At 44.9% G+C, this 19,474-nt stretch overlaps 3 protein-coding genes and 1 pseudogene across 3 annotated transcripts; 3 read left to right on the forward strand and 1 right to left on the reverse strand.

Annotated features, from left to right (window-relative positions):
- The first annotated feature begins 8,652 nt into the window (after nt 1–8,652).
- Nucleotides 8,653–9,486, forward strand: LOC138941653 (uncharacterized; annotated as a pseudogene).
- Nucleotides 9,487–9,618: 132 nt separating this feature from the next.
- On the forward strand, nt 9,619–11,499 carry LOC138941654 (uncharacterized). The gene has a single exon (XM_070311494.1). The coding sequence runs from the start codon at nt 9,619–9,621 to the stop codon at nt 11,497–11,499; it is 1,881 nt and encodes a 626-aa protein (XP_070167595.1).
- Nucleotides 11,500–14,410: 2,911 nt separating this feature from the next.
- On the reverse strand, nt 14,411–15,226 carry LOC138941655 (tropomyosin-like). Its single transcript, XM_070311495.1, has one exon. It carries the CDS (start codon nt 15,224–15,226, stop codon nt 14,411–14,413), a length of 816 nt encoding a protein of 271 aa, XP_070167596.1.
- Nucleotides 15,227–18,559: 3,333 nt separating this feature from the next.
- LOC138941656 (uncharacterized) lies at nt 18,560–19,201 on the forward strand. Its single transcript, XM_070311496.1, has one exon. It carries the CDS (start codon nt 18,560–18,562, stop codon nt 19,199–19,201), a length of 642 nt encoding a protein of 213 aa, XP_070167597.1.
- Nucleotides 19,202–19,474: the final 273 nt, after the last annotated feature.

The raw sequence follows: 19,474 nt of genomic DNA on the forward strand, positions 1-19,474 counted from the left end.
ACTTATAAATAGTCATAATATATGAAAAAATTTGTCACATATTTGATATCGTTTCTGTTATTTATGCTAAATATGGTATTATATAACAAGAAATTTAAATAATAATACATACTGTAACGGCAGGGCCGTTACTACGGCGAAATATACATATGTACATACCAGAACATATCTGCCTCGCTTACTCTACCCTACTCTACCTATCCCGCTCGCACCACCACCGCGCACGCTCTTTCGCTCGCACGCATGCCACACGCACCATCCCGCTCACACTAGGCGCGCTATCTCGCCGGGCATGCGCTCTCGCTCTCGACACGCCGTATCTCGCTCGCGGTTCCCCACGCGGAATCGACCCCACTCCCGGCCGACGGTATAGTGGGAGGCCCCGGCCGGGTATATAAGCCCGGCCGGCCGAGGCATCGGGACCAGATCCTATCCCGACATCCAGCTCCCGACACCGACCTGACCAGTACCTACTACCTCCTCGGGCTAAGGTTTCTCTTAGTCCTGTCGGGTTTCGCCGGCTCCTGTCACCGCTCCTCGGGCTAAGGTTTCTCTTAGCCCTGTCGGGTTTCGCCGGCTCCTGTCACCGCCCCTCGGGCTAAGGTTTGTCTTAGCCCTGTCGGGTTTCGCCGGCTCCTGTCACCGCTCCTCGGGCTAAGGTTTCTCTTAGCCCTGTCGGGTTTCGCCGGCTCCTGTCACCGCTCCTCGGGCTAAGGTTTCTCTTAGCCCTGTCGGGTTTCGCCGGCTCCTAGCACCTACCCGGGCTGAGGTTTCGCTCAGCCCTACCGGGTTTCGCCGGTTTCCGTTGCCAAGGCCGGACCCGACGTGACACTCGGGCCTGTCGGCAATACCCATCTACCTAACCCATCTGCCTAACCGTAGTAATAAGCCACCTGTAGATATCGCGTCGTAGCCTTAAGACCATTAGCCATAAGTCCGCTAGTTCTAACCGCGTCGTAGTAAAAGCCTGTTAATAATAAGTCCGCTAGAAATAAGCCTGCTAGACCTAAGAGCCTGTTAGTTATAACCGCGCCGTAATCTTAAGCTCGTCTGTAAATAAAGCCGCACCATCGCGATTAAGCCGCGTTTCTCGCCGCGTACCGCCTTGCGTTTCTCGCCGCGTACCGCTTTGCACGTCCGCGCCTGACACCAGCTTTCTGCCGACCGCACGCTGACCAACATCGCCTGGCCCTGCACGCTACTTTGTACATATCTTTATTCAAATAAACTATTTTTTCTACTTATATTGTGTTTCGTAAGCTTGAGTCTCCCCTCCTCTCGAACCCGGACACCGACGAGCCGATCCGAGCGTCGAGCGAGGTGACCGCGTTACAATACAAATAGCAATATAGCAAAAATACAGCAGAGAGAGTTTGTGTATGTATATATATATATATATATATATATATATATATATCACGACTTACCACTGTTGTGTATCCATAGATAAAATCTTCCGTCTGTCTGTAGCGGAAATCTGAATAAATGTTTTCCATCAGATTTTTTATTCGCACAGTCTTTATACATACATTTGTCGAAGAAATGATTTACACGACACTGTTTTGGCATTATCTTTTTATAAATATTATTTTTTTCTAAACTAAATAAAATCCCTGTACACACACACAACGAAATTGTAGAAAAAAAAACTTTCCACTCGCGTAAACTAAATCCGACGCGGCACAAAAGGTGAAAAATCTTTAACAGATAATCGCGTGTAAAATCCTTTACCGACAATAAAACAAACGCGAAAACACAGAAAGAATCAAAAATACTTCTAAAAAGTTCACTAAAAGAACTACGTTTCGCTCCGCGAGTAAACGTACACTGACGATTCCGTGCCGCGGCAAACTGATACTGTTCCCTTCTCTTCTCCTCCTAATAGCTGAGTTAAATCTATAGGAGCAATTACAGAAAATCTATTTAAATGTCTGTATATATGCATATGTATACATGTTATATGTGTATATAAACAATTGTTTTGCCGTGCGATTGCTTTGATATGATAACGTTTTCGTCAACTTTAGCTATGATATACATTGTGAAAGTGAACAAATGCAATTATAATATTGCATCGTTTGCAATATAATATATTTCATTGTAGAGATATATAATAATCACACAAATATAACAATCTAATAAATGTATGATTATATATCGTTATGCACAAAAGTAGCAGAATAATCTTGAAAATGCTTTAAACAGTAAATTAAAAAAAAATAGTACTACAGAAAGTAATTAAAGTAGCCGAACATGCATATATTATGTGTATAAATGTATATATAATGTACATAAATAATTTTCAAATTTGACTTTTGTATAAATTGCATTCACAAAACATATTTAATATATTATTTTTTTGATATAAAAATTGAAAAGAATTTATTCATGAACTTGGATGACTTGCAATTAAACTCGATTCTTCATCGTGAAACTGAGCGTTCTTCGCTGAGCCACTGCGTACAATTGAAACATATCTTAACATCGATATTTATGGTACACATTTGCCTTAACTTATGCGATCTTTTTTTCTTCTTAAAATTAAAAGTATTATATTTTATACTTGATACACTTGTGATTTTGTTTAGCTAATAGAAAAAGGAAAAAAATAATTTTGTTGCACATTTTTTCTACATTATATACAAAACAATTTATTGTGCATATGTTGTATATATAAACACATACAAAAGACACATACACAATTAATAAAGATTATAAAAGTATTATACTACACACGCGCGCGCACACACACATGCACACACGTGCGCGCGCGCGCACACACACACACACACACACATACACACACACAAATTATTTTATTTGGAAATAATTATTTTATTTTCTATAATGGTTTGATCAAATAAAAAATGGCTTTATCTCGAAAACTACCCGTGATCGGATCTTGAGTCTATGGACATTTTTGTTCTACGTATTGAGAACTACCACATATCAAATTAAAAAAAAAAATTAGCCGAAAGCCATTTCCCATAAGGATTCTGCGGGGTCCTTTGCCGTCTCAAATATTTCTGCGTTATATTATACACTTGTATTTTTATTAATTCGATGGGTGCTGGGAGTCCTTTCCGGGATATTCCGCAATAGTGTATCTAGGCTGGTTCTAAGCCATGGTTCTCTAAGGGGGGGAGAGAGGCGAGGGGAAACCGGCGCGGAGGTATGACGTCATGGGGGTATGACATCAGGGGGTATGACGTCACGGGGTGGGAATGACGTCATGGGAGTGGGTATGACGTCATGGGGGTGGGAATGACGTCATGGGGGTGGAAATAACGTCACGCGGGGGTGACCGCGGCGGAACGGTAGGCGCGGGGTCCGCGGAGAGGGGGAGAGGGGTCGCGCGAAACCGATAGGCGAGGGGTCCGCGAGGAGGGGGAGAGGGATAGCGCGAGGCATGCATGTAGGAAAAGGCATTGTCGCAAACATTTTAGAGTAGGAGATGTATCACTTACGAAGAACGCTTACTCTCAGCTCTTGATAACAAAACAAAAGTTAGCATGTTTCCACGAGCAAATATCTAAAGTCTTTTAAATATGAATAATATATTATTATAATATGTAAACCACTATCGAACGGCAATCGAATGGCTATGAACGGCTATTGAACGGCTATCGAACAGCTTTGAACGACTATCGAACGGCTATTGAACAGCTTTTGAACGGCTATTGAACAGCTTTGAACGACTATCGAACGGCTTTGAACGACTATCGAACGGCTATTGAATGGCTATTGAACAGCTATTGAACGGCTTTTGAACGACTATCGAACGGCTTTGAACGACTATTGAACGGCTATGGAACAGCTATTGAACGGCTTTGAACGACTATCGAACGGTTATTGAAAGGCTATCGAACAGCTATTGAACGGCTTTTGAACGGCTTTGAACGACTATCGAACGGCTTTGAACGGTTATCGAACGGCTATTGAACGGCTATCGAACAGGTATTGAACGGCTTTTGAATGACTTTGAACGGCTATTGAACGGCTTTGAACGGTTATCGAACGGCAATCGAACAGCTATTGAACGACTATTGAACGATTATTGAACGGCTAACGAACGATAATTAAACGACAAAACAATTATTTATACACCATTAAAATATTTAAAGTCTATGTGCATGTACTGAAATGTAACATTCATAGCCTGATAAGGTGGCTGACGCCGCTATCTAACGTCACGTACTGAAATTTAATACTCGCATACTGGGATATGAAAGAGGAAAAGGGAAGAATAAAAGAGAATAAAATATATTTTAACAATAGTTTATTCTAAATAATGTTTGGGCGAATCTTTATGATGATTCGTCCACCAATTGAATATTTTAAATAAATTTTGTAAAGCGCAATTTTTCAAATGTTTTTCACAGCGCATAGTATTTGTAACATCTAGCTTATTTAACGAAGTGATATCTTCATAGTCCGCATCCAAGGTCTCAATAATAACGTCGTTTCTCGCATCATCGTCAAGTATATCGACCAGCCATTCTCGTTTTTCGCATCCTTTTACACGATAGAAGATGCTCCATCTTCCTCTTCCGTCGCGCCCATCACAGCTCTCGTAATCAAACGCCTAGCGAAGCTGTATGGAATGTTTCCATCCTCCCATTGAAGTCCATGGTGATGTCCGATTAACCATGAAGCTTGGCATCTCCCAGATTTTGTAAGCGCACGCCATGGTACGGGACTTGCAAAAAAGAAATGAGAGAGAACAGATCCACTTCTCAATATCGCTACTTCCTTCACGACAAAGTTTCTCCCGATAATGAATCCCTGCAGATCGACAAACGTTGGCGCGATCATGCTGATAATATTACCGTACAATTGCAAGAACGATGTACGACTGTTGCCGATCGTCAAAATCTCAATCTTTTTATATTTTGACATTGAAGGGGATATTTGCTGATTTAGGTAATTTTACGAACTACGTTGGTCAATGGGCAATATTCGACAACGCGATTGTGCAAGATGAGACAATAGGCGGTAGTATATGTCGGTATATCCTCCTTGCACTCAAACTCTAATCTCACGTCCACGGTAGAATTTTTGACAGACTCGTTTTGTCGCGAGCAATCGATAACCGCGAGAGGATCGCAATGTAGAAGTTTTGAAATGTTTAATAACACATCATCATTATCACAACCATAATAAGATTTGCGAAAACGAGAATACATATCGAACAAGAGGGCGAATCTATTTTTATCGAAATCTAAATTCAAATCATCGTAGGGATAAAATTCCGAGTTTAAATAGAGTTTAACGTTAGTCAATTTGCAGTTGTCGAATGTAGTAATCTCTTTTGACACAGCATTTTTTCTACCAGTCTGCAGCGCAAAGATCACGTATCGCGGCTTCTCCAGCTGAGAGGCGGCTTTCACGGTCCACGAATGCTTGGTCGTATTATGCAATAGAGGAAATTCGTATAGATCCCAAGAGCGAAAACTGATATTCAAGTATCGCCCGCATTCCAACGCGCGCAGCAAGGACAGTTTATTGACCTCGCTCAATATTACATGTGGCATACGCCATTGTATCTTGAATAATTCGATATCAGCTTCAGTCGAAGCATTTCCAAATATGCAATTGTTGTCGTTGCGCGAACATATGAGAATTAATTCGCGACGATCACAATTCGCTTATAATCTTCGCAAAAACCCGATAGTATATTTAACAGAACGCGAAAGTTGAACTAAGCTTCAACAGCATTATGCATATTCTACACAGCTTTCTCCAAGATTTTACGTTTCTCGGTTGTTAGAGAGATATAGTTTTTAATCATGAAAGTTATTCCAACGTTTCTGTTGCGGTCAATCTCCACACCGTTGAGTTCATATCGAAGTTCATTAAACATAAACGCGACAAAATTGTTTCCCAATACCACTCTCGCCCCTCCATCTACTTTATGTACCCTCAACTTTCCTCGAAGTATAGAAAACTTTCATACGGTAACGTGTACAAATCTTGGTGTTGTATCGGTATCCGTATTTCGTCACTCGTATATCGTATTTCGTATATCCAAGCGTTGTGTTGGCATATGGTTGACATGATTGTACGTATGAGTCTCAATCTTGATGATACGGTCGTCAAAGATCGGCTCATCTCCGATATTCAAGATGTCAATCATATTGTTATGTATTTCGTACGACGAATCACAATGATTTTAAAAACTCGCGATTCAACGCGCTGAGCTTCTTTTTAGCGTAACCAGATATCTGATTATTGTCACCCGATACAGCAGTCACTCGCCTTCTCGCAAAAATATTGTCCCTCGCAAAGATATTGTCTATCGCGTGCTCCGTGCTTCCGTTCAACACAAGCATTTCATTTGTCAAAGGTTTTATTTTTGCCGCCGCCGTATATGCAATCTTACGGTAATTTCCTCTCCTCGAAAATCGAGCAAATGTCCTTCTTGATCAACAATGCGTATCGTTAAATCAGTAATGCTCCGTGTGACGATCGGTAGATAAATGATCTGTGCTGGCGTTTCCGATATTTTATATCCTAGCGGCACGCTCGGTGAAAATTCATGTATCGTGTGTACGCGCTTGTCATTGCTGTGAAATTGCATGTCGGAGATATTCGTTTATAGCGTGTAATTCGTACGATCCCTCGGGAATCGTAATTTCCTTATCGTCGTTATCAAAATAAAATTTATTATTCCAAGAATTCACGTTTGATATCGTATGATACGTTTCAAAGTCCGTTAAACCAAGCTCGTAATCGCCATCGTCTAAATTTATAGCCGGAAAGTAACTTACAGCAAGCGCGCTACTCTTGCCGGTCAACGTAAGTGAGTAGGTAATCTAGGCCGTCTCTAACTCACGGCTCCATGAGTGCGAGAGAGAGATACTCATAAGAGAAAAAGAGATAGCGAACGCTTGTAGGCAAATGCGGGGGGGAGTTCGGGTCGGGGGGAGCCGGGGGGTGGAGCATCAGGGGGGTACGTAGGGAGAGGGGGAAGCGTGTCGCCGAAAGTGCTCAAGAGATGGCGCTCGGCTCGATCGAGGCCACGCTTCCTCCTCTCCCTACGTACCCCCCCCTGATCCTCCCCAACGGCTCCCCCCGACCCGAACTCCCCCCCGTGGTTGCTAACAAAGTGTTCGCTGTCTCTCGTTCTCCAAGGGTACCTCTCTCTCGCACTCATGGAGCCGTGAGTTAGAGACGGCCTACACAATTTCTTTCACTCGCGAGGATGAGCGATCGACACGTTCGGCGTATCCGCGACGACTGACCGTTCTATGGCGCGGCTAAGTTATTAAATTCTCTTCTATATTTTCCCGCGCGAAGCGTTTCTCCGGGCGCAACTCGACCTTGACGCGACTTGTTTCCAAGGGGGCGATGACGATCTTTCGCGCTGCTTTTAGCGCGCGATCCGCTATCACGATTCTTAAGGGATGCGCGTTGCTTCTAGCGCGCGATCCGCGAGCGGATGCCGAGTATCCGGCGTCGAGGGAGACGGAGGATTATCGGAGGGCAGTCGAACAAAGAGAGAAACGGTTAGCGGCGATACGAGTGCGCTTATCGCGTTTCGGTACGAATTTTTCTTTGTTTTCCGGCGATACGAGCGCGCTTATCGCGTTTCGAGGCGAGTTTTTTTCGTTTCTTGGCGACGACGCGCTTCCGGTGGCGAGACGCATTCGAGAGCGAATATCTAGCTCGATTAATCGGGGCGCGTCATCGCTATTTTTTCCGTTATAAAAGGACGCCGCGACGATCTCGAGATATTAGTACGTTCGAAAATATTCGCGGCGCGATGAAGCGCGCACCGAGCGCTCTATCGAGATTAGCTGGAAAAGTGGTGAATATTCGAATTAGAAGTATCGAGGATATACAGAATTTGGAGATACCGAATTGCTTGAAGAAGAAACTAAGCGAATGTTATATAGAGGACTGTCTGTACTGTAGAGAAAAGATCGGCTTCGCGGAAGAGTTCGTGCGAGAGGCGAGCGAGGCGCGATTCGACGAGCCTTTCTCGAATGTCGGAGCCGATGGTTATCTGCTTTATCGCAATTGGAAACGGCGATACGGAGTTCCGAGATTTTCGTGGGAGGTAAATCACGTCGTGCATTGCTTCTATACATTCGGTTGCCGATTCGAGAACGGAAATTATTTCGAGGAGGACGTGAGATATTGCGTGGAATGCGCGCATAGACCGAGCTTCGTGAGAAGCGTATCGACGCATATGAAAAAATCGGTGTATAGCGAGAGAATGTTCGCTTGCGATCTTATTGACGAAGTCTTCGACGTGTCGGATAATTGGTGCGGCGGCTGCGCGACGAGAACTTTGTTCTACATCGAGGGTTACGACGAGGAAGAGACGTGGTTTATTAATAAAAGAGTTTGGCTTTCGTTAAACGACGAGTGATGAATCGAGAAACGATAGAGGAGAGCGATCTTCTTAATAGCGCGCGGGATGTCGCGACGGTAGACGCGTATCGCGCGTGGGCGAGACAGTGCGACGAGTATCTCGAGTTTCTGCGAGAGAGGTGTCGAGGCGCGCGCCGGGGGAGATCCACCGGAGCGATCAATTCTCTGATCGCTCGAACCGTTCGATTGACGGGCGCGAGAGACAATCTGCGTCGGTGTTTCGAACGCGTGGGAGGTGGCGCAGAGAGGCGCGAAGGATTCTCGTGGTTTGACATGGAGACAGCTTTCTCTAGACGCATTTTAACCGGCGCGGTTATCAACTTCGATTATGTCGAACCTTCGCGATTTCTCGAGGACGCTAGAGATACTGTGCTCGATAGAGTACGCGATGCTATAAATGAATATAACAGTGTTAAGGTCAATACTGCGTTTATCGGTGAGTTCGTCTCAGGCGACAAGATTGATATTAAGACTATCACCACGAAGAATTATCCGCTTCTACCTCTTTCCGATTTGCAAGAGTGGTACGCGTGATCGATGCTACTTTAGCTTCGCTGGAGGAGTTTCAAGAGCGTGATAGCGGATGGGCGTTATCGCGAATTCTAAATTTAACGGTGAATGTGAATAAATATAATTCTATGCACGCTGGATGTCACGTTCAGATACCGCGAGAGATCGCGTTGAAGAAAGCGGTGGTTAACGTGCGATCTGCGGATAACGCGTGTTTCGCGTGGGCGATAGTTGCCGCTCTATATCCGGTCGAGAAAAACACGGAGAGAAGCTCGCGGTATCCTCACTACTCGACGGAATCTGGAGGGTGTCGAGTTTCCCATGAGTTTAAACGGAATTACTAGATTCGAGCGTATTAATGATATATCTATTAATGTGTATACCGTTCGGGATAAAAAGGACGGAAAAGGTAGCTGCCGTATCGTTCCTCTGCGTCTCACCGGTGATAAGAAGGACAGACACATTAATTTGCTGTATCTGAGCGATACGACGCAACGAGATAATACGACGCATTTCGCATGGATTAAGAATTTGTCTCGACTCATCGGATCGCAACTGAGCAATAGGCAACATAAAGCGCATATATGCGATCGGTGAGTACGAATTAAAAAAGTTGTCGCGTAGTGTGAATAATATACGCGATTTAAAAAATGTGTTTTATGTTACAGATGCATGCATTATTTTCGAACGAGCGATAAATTATTGGCTCACAGCGCGGACTGTGGAAGGATGAATGAGTGCGCTATAGTTCTTCCTACCGAAGATGACAAATGGTTAGAATTTCGCAATTACTGTAGAAAGGAGAGACTTTCATTCGTGATGTACGCCGATCTCGAATGCGCGCTGGAGAAGAAAGAAGAGAAGAGAACGCCGAACACGTCTATCGTTCAGCATCACAAAGTCTATAGCGCTGGATATTACGCGCGATGCGCGTTCGATGATGCTGGTTCGACTTATAAAGCCTATCGCGGCGAGAATTGCGTATCATGGTTCGTTAAAGAATTGTACGATTTAGCGCTTCGCGCGAAGACTATTCTCAGCACCGATGCGCCTATGACGGATCTTACACCGGACGAATGGGAGAGATTCATGAGCGCGACGCACTGCCGCGTATGCGAGAAACCGTTCGAATCGGAAGACGCTCGCGTGCGCGATCACTGTCATCTAACCGGACGGTATAGAGGTCCGGCGCATTCGAATTGTAATTTAAATTATAAGGAGACTTACGTAATTTCTATATTCTTTCACAATTTATCAGGCTACGACGCGCATTTCATTATTAAAGATGTGGCTAACGCTTTTCCCGGCAGCATCGAGTTATTGCCGCTAACGAAGGAAATGTATATCTCTTTCACGAAGAACGTTGAGGATGCATCGAACGAGGGATGGATCGGGAAACGCCTGAAATTGCGCTTCGTGGATTCTTTCAAGTTTCTAAGCGCGAGTCTCGAAAAATTGGCGTCCTATCTTGACAAGAGCGAGCTGAGAATCGCGCGTTCGGAATTTTCCGATCTTGACGACGCTGATTTCGAGCTTCTCGCGCGAAAAGGCGTGTTTCCTTATGAGTACGTCGACGACGTTAATAAATTACTAGAGACTCGTCTACCACCGCGCGAGGCTTTCCATAGTTCGCTGACCGGTGACGCGATATCCGAGAGCGATTACGCGCGCGCGATAAGAGTCTGGGAGCGATTTCGCGTCGAGACGTTGGGCGACTATAGCGATTTGTATTTAAAAACCGATGTTCTTTTATTAGCCGATGTCTTCGAAAATTTTCGCAACGCGTGTATGAGAAGTTATAATTTAGATCCCGCATACTATTACACATTACCTGGATATACGTGGGACGCTATGTTAAAGCACACGGGTATTCGATTTGAGTTATTAACTGATATCGATATGGTAATGTTCATGGAACGCGGGATACGCGGCGGGCTAAGTCAATGTTCCAATAGGTACGCGCGCGCTAATAACAAGTATTTGCAGACTTACGATTCTTCGGAACCGTCTTCTTATCTTATGTATTTCGATATAAATAATTTATACGGATGGGCGATGTGTCAATCTTTACCTTACGAAGATTTTCGATGGGTCGACGATGTCACGAGTATCAACTTAATGTCCATGACATCAAACTCGCCTATCGGTTATATTCTAGAGGTCGACCTTGCGTATCCGCCTAATCATCATTCTCACGCTGACTTGCCATTCTGCCCGACGCGCGATAAGCCGCCCGGAAAACGCGACGAGAAACTTCTCGCCACGCTGTGCGATAAGAGTCGTTACGTAATATATTATCGCTATTTGCAGCAATGCATTCGACACGGATTACGCGTTACGAGAATACACAGAATATTACAATTCGCGCAATCTTCATGGTTGTGCGGATACATCGAATTAAATACGCGACTACGAATTAACGCGAAAAATGAATTCGAGAAAAATCTTTACAAATTGATGAATAACGCCGTGTTCGGTAAGACTATGAAGAATGTGCGCAATCACTCGGATGTCCGGCTTGTGACTCGATGGGACGGGCGATACGGCGCGGAGGCGATGATCGCGAAGCCGAACTTTCCAGTAGAAGCGTCTTCGCGGAGAATCTCGTAGCCGTGGAATTGCGCAAACTCGAGGTTAAGTTTAACAAATCGACTTATGTGGGTATGTGTATTCTCGATGTATCTAAGATTCGTTTATACGAATTTCACTACGAGTATATGCTACCGTTGTATCGAGATAAATGTAAAATAATGTATACTGATACGGATAGCCTCATTTATTACATCGCGTGCGAGGATGTGTATGAAGATATGAAGCGCGACATTAACAGATTTGATACGAGCGATTACGCGGTGGATAATGCGTATGGTATGCCTCTAGCTAATAAAAAAATACCTGGTGCTATGAAGGACGAGAATGCCGGCGCGATTATGACGGAATTCGTCGGGCTTAGAGCGAAGATGTACGCGCTACGAGTCGAAGGTAGAAACGATACGAAAAGAATTAAGGGTGTTAAGAGCGGCGTCGTCGCGAGAACGATAACGTTCGAAGATTATGCGCGCTGTCTTCGACGAAGAATCGAGATGAGGCGCGAACAATTTTGCATAAGATCTAAGTTACACGAAGTGAATACGGTGTCGGAATTGAAAATTGCGCTTAGCCCACATGACGATAAACGATATGTGATATCCGGAACTACGGATACTTTACCGTGGAGGCATTATAAAATACCGCGGTAAGGAGCGAGGAAAACGTCGTATATCGAGAATGTAATAAATAATATTTGCGTTTAATATAGTTTATTTTAATATAGCTTATTTTAATATAGCTTATTTTAATAAAATACTCCGAGAGCGTGATATAAGAGAATAACGAGCGCATGTCTCGCGAAAATCGCGAGAATATTTATAAACGAACGCGAGGATCGAACTCGCGGAATCGCGTTTTTTCGCGAATGCTTTGTAATTTCGCGAGACGCGCGTTCGCCATTCTATTTACGACGCTCTCGGAGACGCTTTTTAAAATGTTCAAACTTTCAACTTATTGTTAATATAAATAATATATAGTATATTTTATAAACAATATTTACTTTAATAAAATATTCCGAGATAAAAATAACAAAGACGGAATACGTGAAGGTATGAAATACTCGATTTTTTCGAGTATTTTCACATTTTTAAAAATAACAAAGACGGAATACGCGAAGGTATGAAATACTCGATTTTTCGAGTATTTTCACATCTTTAAAAATTGTGGAAATTTCCTAGCTGTTCTATTTTTAATATTCGCGTTTAATATTCGCATTTAATATAGTTTACTTTAATAAAATGCTTCGAGAGAGAAATAACAAAGGCGGGTCGAGTATTTTTACATTATAAAAAATCGCGGAAACGTTCGATCAGCCCTATATGTAATAGATTTTAAGTCAGATCCGATAAACTATTCTAGCTCAAGATTTGTAGAGCTAGAATAACTTTTCATTCTTGCTAAAGATTTATTCACAGCGCGAAAGAGAAAACGCAGGACGCGGCGCGAGAAAGAATCTATATGGAGCGCGAGAGAGAACCCATATGAAACGCGAGAAGGATGGACGTATTATAAAAAATCGTGGAAATCGCCGCTCTGTTTAATTCGCGGCGAATCTAAACCCAGATTTGGTAAGTTACTCCAAATTTTGACTGGAAAAATTTACCAAATCTAAGTCAAGATTTGTCACAAGTTAGACAGAGCGACGATTTCCATGATCTCTGTATTATGTTCTCGGAAGCATATATATATATATCGAGCAATGCAAAAAAAAAGGTAACCGCGAGATACGACGTTCGCTTAACGACGCAATGAAGAATTCATATAAAGCGAGAGAAAGAGTCCGTATAAAGCGTGAAAGAGAAAACGCAGGACGCGGCGGCCGCGTAGCGGCGCGAGAAAGAACCTGTATGGAGCGCGAGAGAGAATCCGTATAGAACGCGATAATTTCATGATAATTTTTATTTTTCTAACGAATAATTTTATTTAATATATGTAGTTTTATTTAATATATGTAGTTGTATTCAATATATGTAATTTTATTTAATAAAAATACATTTTTATCATAATACAGTCGTTTTATTTATCCAAGAATTGTGCGACTCGTCCATTCCCAACCATTTCACGTAAACTTCGTTGCCTCTTCGACGCAGCACCTTTTCCACGAGATACACGTCGGGATCATTGACGCGCAGCGTCAACTCGTACTCGTAAAATCCTCCGGCAATCGGTTCGCCGCGCGAATCCTTCAGCAGATACGTTACGGGATTAGTTCGTTGTATCTTGGCTATTCGAAAAATTTCGGTGGTCCAGTTAGGTGTGAAGCCTTTCTCGAAAATCGTCTTAAACTTGCTGACACGTACCGGATCGGCTATTTTGAATTTCGCCGGAGTTGCGATTTTTATATTGCTATATACCGTATTTAAAAGTTTATCGGCGATTGCTGGAGTCACGTCGACGGGTCTCATACCTATAGTGCGATGTTTTCGCGCGTTATATTCCTCGACGAGTCGAGGTAATTCGTCGATCCACTTATACGTTCCGCTTAGCGTGAAATATTTCCACATAGAATTTTTGAGCGTGCGATTGAATCGTTCGACGATCGACGCTTTCATCACCGAATACGTCGAGTAATGATTCACTTCGCGTTTTTCCACGAATTTTTTCACCTCAGCGTTGTAGAATTCCTTTCCTTTGTCGGTCTGCAGATTTTTCGGACACCGCTTAGAGTCTCGCACAATCTTAGATAACGCTCGGGTAACCTCGTTCGCGCTCTTGCTTTTAAGCGGTACGGCCCAAGCGTATTTGCTTAACGCGTCGATAACGGTGAGTATGTAGTTGTGGCCTTTGTTGAGTCTCGCGTAAGGACGCATCTCGACCACATCCGCTTGCCATAGATCGTCGTACCCGCGTATCGCGACGCGACGACGCGGAAAGTTTCTTCTCGCAGGCGCGTGCAATTCCTCGACTAGTCTTCGTTTTTCGGTGCTCATAATTATCTTTTCTTTCTCTCAAGGATGACGTTGGGCGGGATCTCTCTCTCGTGCGGCTCGCCGCTCCGAGTATCGCTGCTAGTCTCGCGAATTTTCGCTAATTCCGTCACTCTCCCCGATAGCTCGTCCGCGTCTCTCTTTAATCGCGATGTTGAATTTTCCAATTCTCGTATTTTCGCCGCGGAATTCGTCGCGGAATTCGCCGCGACGCACGATTTTTGGGTTAGTTCCTGTATTATTTTACCCTGATTGAACAGTATTTTACGGTCGCTCGCGCTTTTCGTCGAAGACTCCACGGCATTGAGCGATATCATATTTTTTGCGGCATCGATTCGATCGCTTAAACTGTTAATTCGTTTATCCAAAGCATCGATCCGTTTACCTAGAGCGTTAGCGTTAGATTCTGTTCTCGAAACGGAATTTTCCACAGCGTCTATCCGTTTACTTAGAACGTCGTCGCGCGCTTCGATTTTGGAAACAAAACTCTCCGCGGCGTCTATTCGTTTACCCAGAGCGTTATCGAGCTGGGTGAGCCTCGTGAATAATAGAATGACGCCTTTCCCTGCATCGTCCGCGTCTTTTCTCAATTGCGATGTAATTCCTTCAACGTAGCTTTTGCTCGTCGCGTCGGTGTCCTCCTCCGGCTTAGCCAGACGCTTTATCTTGCGCTCTCTCGCGTCGTACTCGACGGAAGAGCTTAGACACAGCGCGTTATCTCGCACGTAATTTCGCAGAGACTCGATAGCCGGACGTAGTCTTCCGGTTTTCGCGTCATAGCCACGGTTTTTTAAAGGCGTGCCGAATTTGCTCACGGACATCGCGAATTCCGCGCACGACTGCGACGATCGTCGATGCGACGATTCGATTTATACTATCGCTCCCGTTTCGCGTGTATGAGCGTTCGTTGTTAACAGTATACTTTTGTATATTAATTTATCCTTTTCCGTATATATGAGACTATCAGGATTTTTCATAAAGATTAATTCGTATAAACCGGGGGTACCGATGTATTTAGTTTCGTCTATAAGTATGGAGTCATTCGCGTCTACATCGAATCGCCTATTGCCAAGCATCGCGCCTTTCGCGCTAATGTACACTCCGTAAACGTGATCGATCTCATTCGGCGCTTCTCCACCGAGAAGTGCCCCCATGTATTTTCGTCCCAACGGTCCTAGCCGACCGTGCGACATTTCACGATCTTGAGAAGTTCGCGAAGTTTGCCTAACGGGCGTTTCAAACGTTGAGGACGACTCGAGATTCTCGGGTTCAAACGTTTCCTCTTCAGTTTTGTCCCGCGCGAATGGATCTCTCTCGATAGGATACACATTTAACGGAGTAGAAGTGGCGTCTAATCGTCGTCGCGCTCGTATTAGTTTCACTTTAGGTTTTTTCCAAGTAGGAGTCAACTCTTCCTCCTTCCATTTTTTCTCATTCCATTTTTCCTCGACGCTCGTCGTTACGGGCGAAGCGTCGATCGCGTCTCGCTTTATCGTTTCGCGTTTAATTTCGTCTCGCTCGATCTCGTCTCGCTCGGCGCGCTCAGCGATGCGTCGCAGCGGTTCGACGATTGGCTTGAAACGACTCTCCATTGCGATCTCGTTCTCCATTTTGCCGGTCTTTAACGCTCGTCACGTCACCCTTATCGCGATCGGCTGCCGCACGAAGCGCATTCCTCTCGCTGCGCGCGTGCGCGGTACACTCGCGCGAGGCAGGGCGAGATCTTTTTATTTATATACGAATAGATCGCCATCAATCGCGCAGTAACGAATTGCGCGCGGTGAATCGAGATGTTTATCTTACTAATAGATGGCGACGATATTCTCGATTTCACCACCGATCAAATGCGGTATATTCCAAAAATAATTTTACTAAAGCATTTCGGTCGCTACGTAGAACGATTGTGGGAAAAACTGCCTGAATATATAAAAGTGGATCCGGAGGTGCGGCGCTACCGTCGATGTCTAGAGCATTATAATCGCCCTTGGCAACGAACACACATCGACGGTCCGGCGCCGCTTGTTAAAGATTGCGGCGAATGCAATTCGCGAAACAGCAGTACGGTGTGAGTTATGGCGCTGGCTTGTTGAATAGAGCGATAAACGCGCTCCCTTTCGAACTACATATACCTGGATATCAATTTTGCGGGCCGGGTACTCGTCTTGCGAAACGACTCGCGCGAGGCGATCGAGGTGTCAATCTTCTGGACGCGGCCTGCCGCGAGCACGATATCGCGTACTCGCGGAGCGGCGAGCTCGCTGATCGACACGCCGCCGACCGCGCGCTCGCCGAGAGAGCGCGCGAGCGCGTCGCGGCTAAAAACTCGACTTTCGGCGAGAGAGCCGCCGCGGCGGCTGTATGGATGGCTATGAAATCGAAGACGAAACTTGGAATGGATGCAACGAGAATCAAGAAAAAGAAGAGCAAAAGGAGGATGACCGTTACGAGGAAAAGAACGCTTCCAATAGCAAAACGCGGTGGCTTTTTGCCCCTGCTACCGTTATTGGGAGCTCTCGGCTCTTTGGCCGGGGGAGCGGCGGGAATCGCGAAAGCGGTGAACGATCGCAAAGCGGCGCGACGACAGCTGGAGGAATTGCAGCGTCACGATCGCGCAATGGAGGGTCGTGGTTTATACCTCGCACCGTACAAGCGTGGAAGTGGCGCGTCCGCGATGAGAAGAAGAGGAAGAGCTAAGAAAAAACTTCGCGTAAACAGACGCTAGGAATTCTCCCATCCGTTGGAGTAACGACGAACGAACAGTTAAATCGCGCGGCGATACTTTCGCGCGTGCCTCACTTTAGAGGCGTGTTTATGCGCGACGCGCTTCCATCGCGGGCGCGCCGCGATGAGAGCGGTATTGTGAATTTAGATGACGCATCCGGCCCGGGTACTCATTGGGTGGCATATGCGAAAAAAGGGTGCGACGCGATCTATTACGACGGTTTCGGCAATATTCGTCCTCCGCGCGAAATCGCGCATTATCTCGGGCGCGATGCGAATATTCGATACAATCGTCGCTCCGAGCAAACGCGCGATCAGAATATCTGTGGACAATTGAGTCTTCGATTTCTTCGGGGGGTCGATTGGAGGAATCGCGCGCTATAATATCGACCGTCGCTCGTCGATTGAACGCAGTTCGACTATTCTCGTCAATCATGTCGCTAACTCTTACTCTTTCCGGACGAAGCAGCATTCTCGCGGCGAGTTACTTTCCGCCCCTGGATTTAAACGACGATGATTACGAGTTAGGTTTAACTAATTTCGAGACTTATAACACAATACCGAATGTAAATTCCACGAATAATAAATTTTACTTCGACGACAACGACGAGGTTATCGCGATTCCAGTGGGATCTTACGAGTTAAGCGCTATAAGCGCGTATCTAAGAGCCGCGATTCATAGCAAACGACGAGCGAGAGAGGAGATACGAGAACGCGAGAACGAGGAACCGGAAACGAGCGATGACGATTATATATACAGCGTCGGCGACGACCGCGACGACTATTTCGAAGACGATAACAACGGTGATAAGAGTGAAAATTCTATAACGCTTTGCGGTAATGATAACACTATGAAAAGCGAGATTAAGTGCGCGTATCGAGTAAATTTCACAAAACCCGATAATATCGGTTCGCTATTGGGTTTCTCGTCTCGCGTGTTACAACCGAATAAATGGTACGCGTCCGATAAGCCGATAAATATTATGGCTATTAATCTTATTAGAGTAGAGTGCAACGTCACGACAGGGGCGTATCACAATGACAAATCCGCGCATACTATACACGAGTTCGCGCCTAATGTTCCACCCGGATATAAAGTGTCGGAGATTCCAGCGCAGATCATTTACCTTCCGATCATCGCGCGGACTATTACTGATATAAATGTGCGTGTCATGGATCAGAACGGAAAACTAATCGATTTTCGCGGCGAAGAGATTACGGTTCGTCTGCACGTGCGGTGAAGACGATAGAAAGGCGCGCGATGCTCGTAGTGAACGGATCGAATGCGAGAAACGCGCCCATCGTCGCTATCGCGTCGCCCCTAGACGTGAAAAAGAGAAAGAAAAAAGGAGGAAGGTTAACCGCCTCTAACGCGGCTTTCCTGCGCTCTTTGGGCTTCGTCGTACCAAGAACTGTTTCTCCATAAAAGCGGAATGTGCGACATTCTAAGCATCGGCGGGGAGCCGATTTTCGACGATCGTATCGTCAAGATCAAAACTCACACATACAATCCTTATGCCAATACTACGTTTGGGAATAGCGATGAGATACGAATTCCTATACAACAGCAAGATCTGTACACATTACCATGCGATAGTTTTCTCTCCATAGAAGGTAGACTCGAGTCTACAGAGTCGCCGAGTGCGCAAGAGGAAACCACGCCGGTAACGAGGCTAGTGAACAATTGCGCGGCGTTTATGTTCGAGGAGATTCGCTACGAGCTCGATGGTGTGGAAATCGATCGAAGCAGAAATGTTGGGATAACGAGGACAATTAAGAATTACGTGTCGCTGTCAGTCGAAAAAGGCAAGATATTAAAGAACGCCGGATGGGACTTATCAGCGGCAACTCATTCGTCGATCAACGATTTCAACTTTTGCGTACCTCTCAGCGTGTTATTAGGTTTTTGCGAGGATTACAAGCGTGTCGTGATCAACGCGCGACACGAACTTATTCTGATACGAGCGCGTAATGATAATAATTGTATCATATCGCGCGAAACGCAAGAGCCTAAAATCGTTTTATTAAAGATACAGTGGCGAATGCCTCATATAGTGTTAAACGATATAAATTAAGGTTATTGCGCACGTTGGATAGCGGACGATATCTGAGCATCGCTTTTCGCTCGTGGGATCTCTACGAGTTTCCGCTTTTACAGAGCACGACTAAACATTCGTGGGCTGTCAAAGCAGCGACGCAACTCGAAAAACCGCGATACGTTATCTTCGCGCTACAGTCCGGAAAGAAGAACGTTCTATCCGAGGAGCCTTCTATTCGACGATTGCAAACTAACTAATGTCAAACTGTATCTTAATTCCGATTTTTATCCTTACGATGATATGAATTTA

This window comes from Polyergus mexicanus, unplaced genomic scaffold (genome assembly GCF_030449975.1).
Source record: "Polyergus mexicanus isolate NDT 795.1 unplaced genomic scaffold, iyPolMexi1.0 SCAF_20, whole genome shotgun sequence".
Classification (NCBI taxonomy): domain Eukaryota; kingdom Metazoa; phylum Arthropoda; class Insecta; order Hymenoptera; family Formicidae; genus Polyergus; species Polyergus mexicanus.